Source organism: Mus musculus, chromosome 4 (assembly GCF_000001635.26).
Source record: "Mus musculus strain C57BL/6J chromosome 4, GRCm38.p6 C57BL/6J".
Lineage (NCBI taxonomy): Eukaryota > Metazoa > Chordata > Mammalia > Rodentia > Muridae > Mus > Mus musculus.
Genome location: NC_000070.6, coordinates 61,299,168 through 61,305,561, shown reverse-complemented (window position 1 = coordinate 61,305,561; position 6,394 = coordinate 61,299,168). Strand labels below are relative to the sequence as shown.

The window sequence follows — 6,394 nt, the reverse complement described above, 5'->3', positions numbered from 1 at the left end:
AATCAACCAAAAAGAAGAATGTGGGAAGAGGAGAAGGAGGAGGTAGATGAGGATGGGGAGGAGGAGGAGGAGGAGGAGGAGGAAGGGAGGAAGGAAAAATGTGATAATCCCCTAGAAGAGCTTCCTCCAAATACTTGTAGACCTAGAGAGAGTCAGTTGTCATACCTCATTCATTCTCGGTCCACACCAACTCCTCCATATTTTAAAGAAACAAATGTGTACTTTCTTTGCTACTACCTGCCAGTCTGACTTGTTTGGAACTCTCCAACACTGTTTATTCCTCGTTTGCCTGTTTAACCATTCCCCATTCATGGTAAAAATATCGTGACCTGTGTAGTAGAGTCAATAAGAACAAAGGCTCCTGAGTTAGAGAGTCTTGGAATAAATCTAAGTTCTCACGTTGATTGGCTAAATGACATTATACAGTTACATCATCATTCTGAGTCTTAACTAATACTATGGTACGAAGAATAAAATAGTACATACCATATAAAGCTGAAGCAAAGTTGAAACAAAGCATATCACATACTTGCCTCCTTCTTGAAGTCTTTATTTCCTCACGTCAAACACTAGTTTATGTTTCTAGTTCCAGGGTAAATGAAATGTCGACTGATACAAAATATGTTCCCTTTGTAAATGCATGTCTTTGGAAACATGATTTTTAGCATGATTTCTACTTGGACATCCATCAGCAAATATGACTTTGAACAATACTTGTATTTTTCATTAATGATGAGATTATGTCTTGTCAGGTGAAGTCCAATATTCTCAAAGTAAACAGTTGATGAAACCTGGCTACTGACACCACTTTGGATTCTGAGGTCAGTGCTGTCTGTACAAAGGTTGAAGCCTTTCAGGCAGCTATCCCCATAGCCTTGGAAGACTTTTCTTGATAATTTTTTAAATTAAGATTTACTATTTTATTTGCATGTGACTGAATGAGTTTGTATGCACCACATTTGTAGAGGAGGCCACAAGGGTCGAAAGTATGTGATTTCCTGTTCCTGAAGTTAGAGTGTGTTTTGGGATGCCATGGGAGTGCTGGTAATTGAACCTGGGTTCTCAGTAAAAACAAGTTTCAAAGAATCTGACTCCTTCTTCTGACCTCCGCTGCACCAGGCCTGGACATGGTACTCAGGTACACATGAAAAACCAGTGCTCATACACATGAAATATAAATGAATCTTTTGCAAAAATTGGGTAACTCAAGTTCTTCCATACTCATCTTAAAGCAAAGATTCTATGCATACTTGTCCTTCCAGTTCAGTCTGTACTCCCTCCAAAACTGGCTTTCTGATTCCAAACCCGATCGAAAGTTGCATCTGGTTCCAGTTGGCAGTTCTCTTGAACACCCACTGTTTTATTGGGAATATGTTTTGAGAAACATAAGATTACTAAATCAATCCATAGGTTATGAAATTGCCAAGTTTGCAAAGGGCAAGGAACAATTTTTCGCCTCTAATCAATAAATGAGAAAACATTCCACAAAGCCTGACAGAGGTAGAGGAGACCCATACGGGAAGAGGATAAAAAAAAAAAAAAACAATAAAAAAAAAACCCACTGAACCCAGAGAGTATATAAGGACAAGCAAAGGGGCTGGGGAGTGGAGTGTAGCCACGATCACAAGAAAGACGTGGTCCTGACAGACAGACAATCCTATTCCCTACCAAAATGAAGATGCTGCTGCTGCTGTGTTTGGGGCTGACCCTAGTGTGTGTCCATGCAGAAGAAGCTAGTTCTACGGGAAGGAACTTTAATGTAGAAAAGGTATGATCACTGAATAGTAGCTTCTGACTCAGAATGTGCTTTGGGGAACTCTTGAAGCCAAGTAGGTCCTTTGAGGGGATGGGTATAGTGCCCCAATCTCTTAGACAAATGAATGGATCCAGACCTTGAAGTAAGACCAGCTATTCATTACTGACAATGTTGGGGGACCTCTAGTCTCACTGAGAGGCAGGGGCAGTATGCTAAGTATTGTGACAACTGGCATGAGATCTACCCCTGTGTATGCTCAGGCCCTAATCCATAGGCTGGAGTTCAAGTGGACACATGTGCATGTGGTATCCCTGCTTCTTCTCCCTTAACCATTTGCTTATCTATTACAGATTAATGGGGAATGGCATACTATTATCCTGGCCTCTGACAAAAGAGAAAAGATAGAAGATAATGGCAACTTTAGACTTTTTCTGGAGCAAATCCGTGTCTTGGAGAATTCCTTAGTTCTTAAATTCCATACTGTGTAAGTGAGATGCTCTTAGCTGAGAAAGAGGAAATGAAACCTGGTATGGTCTCACGCCTACAAACACTCGGGACTGGGGGAAGAGATGCCTCTCAGTATGTACATTTGTACACACATACTAAGTCTGTATCCTAAACCAGAACGCTCCATCTGACACTGAACCAAGATCTCATAACCAGGTATTTTTCAAAAGTCAGAGACAAGAGTTGGTGACAGGAATTAATTCACTAGGAGTTCCTTAAGGAAAGGTCAGAGACACTTCTGAAACCACATTATTGAGCCAGTTTATCACAACTTAAGATTATGTGATCATGAATTAAATTTTTCTTTCTAGTTGTTAGCCAAATAAATCCACCCCTTTGTACTTCCGTTTTCCTGCAGTAAAGGCGATAATAATAATTCTCCTCTGTGGTACTGGGAACCACATCAGGCAACATTACAGAGTGCTAATTTGAGGCAGATGGTGGAAATCTGGCTGATAATCTACACCGCTGGCTGAAGCCCGGCACTGGTGAAACTTGGAGGTAGTTGCAGTTGTAATAAGGATGAGAAGTGATTGTTGTTTTCTTTTTTTTTAAATACTAGGCAAATTTGTGATTGCTAAAGCATGAAATACTAAGGAATTAATGTAAATAAACGCCTTTTGCTAATTTTACAAAAACAGTCAAAAGTTAAATGGAATCAGAAACTGGAGATAGGTACAGAGTACAGGGTCCAGAATCCATCCAGATCAAAATCCCTTACGAACCAGCTCACTCTGTTTTACAGAAGAGATGAAGAGTGCTCGGAATTATCTATGGTTGCTGACAAAACAGAAAAGGCTGGTGAATATTCTGTGACGTGTGAGTACATAAAATCTATATATCTATCCACAAGATGATTAGTAAAACTTAACACCTTTAGTGTGTGTGTCTGTGTGTGTGTGTGTGTGTGTGTGTGTGTGTGTGTGTTTGTTGCTGTTGTTGTTGTTGTTGTTGTTATTGTTGTGTGTGTTTTGCTGGAGTTTGAACTCAGGAAATTGCACCTACTAGTAAAACTGGTGCCATCTTATAGCTAACACCCTGTGGCAGGAAAGTAGGATAAGTAGGGGGAGATGGAATCTATCTGATACTGCCTGGAGGCTAGCACTGGTGTTAATCGCTTAGGGTGTAGCAGTGGATGTTTGATACAACAAACTTATAAAAGATAGAAACATGTTGCTTGAAGCTGCTGAGGGAGGGAGGTAAGCCTAGGAGATGATGAGAGAGTGGTGCTGCTATGGCTGACTGTTTACTAGTGGTGTGGACCTCTCAGAGTCCCTTTTCTTAGGAGTTACTTCTTTAAGTTCAGAAAACTGAAGACAGAAAGGCTCTGACACTTCACCCATCTCTTCCACGATATGTATTTTACTTATTTTATGTTGGGGTAGAACAAGAAAAGGGTATCCAAAATTTCCTGCAGAACAAAAAATTTCTGAGCTGTGTTCCATTTCTTCCACAGATGATGGATTCAATACATTTACTATACCTAAGACAGACTATGATAACTTTCTTATGGCTCATCTCATTAACGAAAAGGATGGGGAAACCTTCCAGCTGATGGGGCTCTATGGTAAAGTATTTTCACACAGAAACTGATCCTCGGATGGGAAAAGAACAAAAAACTCTAGCTTTAATATGGTCTTCCCAGCTTGGGCCTACCTCTTTGTAACCTCCTGATGATTGATGCTCTCCCCATCAACCCTTGAGCATAGTAATGGAAGCATTCTGAAATCTCTCAGTGTGACTGAAGGATATTCTATGGATGCCAAATCCAGGATAGATCATACCAATGCCTGTCAATTGTGTTGGCAAACATACTCCCATCCTTATGGGGAAGTCCCTGTCCACTCACTCAGGCTGTGGTCAATGCACACAATATAACTGCTACACTCACTATTGCTCTTCTCACAGGCCGAGAACCAGATTTGAGTTCAGACATCAAGGAAAGGTTTGCACAACTATGTGAGGAGCATGGAATCCTTAGAGAAAATATCATTGACCTATCCAATGCCAGTAAGTCAGGATTCAGTTATTTTTCTCATCCTGAATATTTATCATAGAGGAAACAAACCTAGTTGGCTACCAGTCATTTTTGAATGCTGGAGAGTCCTATCCTTATTCTTGGGGAAATAAAGTGGACCTGGTACCTGAACATGTTCTTGTTCTCACACTACAGATCGCTGCCTCCAGGCCCGAGAATGAAGAATGGCCTGAGCCTCCAGGTGGGCAATATCCAAAGAGAGCAAGGAGGGGGTTGGTCGTCATGGAGAGGCCCTTCCCAAAGTATTAATGTTGTGCACCCAAATTACATTAAAAAATAGTTCGATAAAGAATCTTCTAGGAAAGCTTGAAGATTGGCTTTGAATTGTCTGGATTTGTGATCTAGTCCTACTTTGAGCTTGGAAGTAATGTGACCCAAGACTTAGGCAATGAAACAAGGATTTGAGTTTTACATATTTGATGTATGGTTGTATAAAAATGGCTCAGCGATGGGTTCAATATCATTAAGACACAGAATGGAAGGTTGTGGTATAACTGTTCTTTAGTGTCTGTGGACCCCCCCCCCATCCCACTCGAGATAATAACATCTTAATCTGAACTCTGTACAACCTTGGCTTCTTACCTGGGAGTGGAGGTCCCTGATCACTACTTCTCGAACAGGTTGGAGAGCAAATTGCTATGGCCCTCCTTTCTCATGTAGTACAAGACATCACTCATATAATGTGTGAAGTCTTTAAAAGTAGCCAAGGCTTTTATCATTATTCTACAATTTACCTAACATTCTTCAGAGCTTCTTATAACAAAGGTGGTGGAAACAAGCCTCAGATCTTCCATTACGGTCATTTATTCTGACTTTCATCCCTGTGTTCTGGCCAATAATTCCAGTTAGATTGCAAGGGAAGATCCATTTCTTCATCCCCTTTGTTCTATATAATAGAATGTCTCACTGTCCCGAAGTCAATCCAAGAAGTGTTTAATGAGTTTCTATATTCTTTCTTCCTGGCTTACAGTGTTGAGTGGAGACTTCTCACCAGGACTCCACCATCATCCCTTCCTATCCATACAGCATCCCCAGTATAAATTCTGTGATCTGCATTCCATCCTGTCTCACTGAGAAGTCCAATTCCAGTCTATCCACATGTTACCTAGGATACCTCATCAAGAATCAAAGACTTCTTTAAATTTCTCTTTGATATACCCATGACAATTTTTCATGAATTTCTTCCTCTTCCTGTTCAATAAATGATTACCCTTGCACTTAAATATATGTCTCTATGTCCAGAAAAAATGTGGGGCTGATAGTGAGTGAATGAGGGGACCTCCTGGGTCCTGTAACCAAGATCCTTCCTTATGACCCCAAATGTAACCTGAGTTTCTGGATTTTGGCTCCCCTGCAGAAATCCCAAGCCCTGATGTGTACTGCCTGCTCTTTAGCTCTCCTGATTTAGTGATTTATGAGGACCTCGGGAGCATGACACTTGCTGTATGACTCCTACATCCATAGTTTCTCTTTCAACACAGCAAAGGAGAGACACATATTTCTAAGGCTATGCCTGCTCAATAACTTTCAGGACATAGTGAGGGGGTAGGTTTGGTAATTAGAGTAACATTGGATAAAAAGAAAAAGGTTTCTAGCTTTCCATAGAATACCCTGGACCCTAGATCAATAGATTAAATTGGTTCAACTCAGGACACATGAAAGGAGTTCTTCCTGTAGTTTGCTAAAAGATGGCAAAACACTATTGAGAACCCTAACTAATTATGATGAAATAGCTCCCTCCCCACAATTGCCCTGATTTGTGGGTCCAAATCATTCTCTGACCAAAGCCTCCTAAGTGGCTTCAACTACATCCATGGACTTCCATGCCTAGCTTTTCATTTTTAGAATTGACAAAAAAATTAATCGACAAAATAAGTGTTCACAAAATAAGCTATCAATGGGAATCCTTATATAGTTAAGAAGTAGTTCCAATCCAAGACTCTGTAGAAGACAAAAAAAGGCTTGACCATGCTACCATACCTCAAAAGAACACAACCCAGAGAAAGGTACAAAAAATTTTGGTTATTCCATACCAACACTGCAGGTTGAGTTCAAGCTAAATCCTCTCGCTTTCAACACCAAACACTTTGTAG

At 40.5% G+C, this 6,394-nt stretch overlaps 1 protein-coding gene across 2 annotated transcripts; it reads left to right on the top strand.

Annotated features, from left to right (window-relative positions):
- Nucleotides 1–1,472: 1,472 nt before the first annotated feature.
- Nucleotides 1,473–5,525, top strand: Mup14 (major urinary protein 14). Of its 2 annotated transcripts, none has more exons than XM_006537486.3 (7): nucleotides 1,473–1,768; nucleotides 2,107–2,240; nucleotides 3,009–3,082; nucleotides 3,720–3,830; nucleotides 4,172–4,273; nucleotides 4,396–4,482; nucleotides 5,272–5,524. In XM_006537486.3, the coding sequence occupies exons 1-7, from the start codon at nucleotides 1,673–1,675 to the stop codon at nucleotides 5,373–5,375; spliced, it is 708 nt and encodes a 235-aa protein (XP_006537549.1). In that variant the 5' UTR covers nucleotides 1,473–1,672; the 3' UTR covers nucleotides 5,376–5,524. The 2 variants fall into 2 exon arrangements, with proteins under 2 accessions (XP_006537549.1, NP_001186928.1); NM_001199999.1 differs by having other exon boundaries at nucleotides 1,564–1,768; nucleotides 4,437–4,482; nucleotides 5,272–5,525.
- Nucleotides 5,526–6,394: the final 869 nt, after the last annotated feature.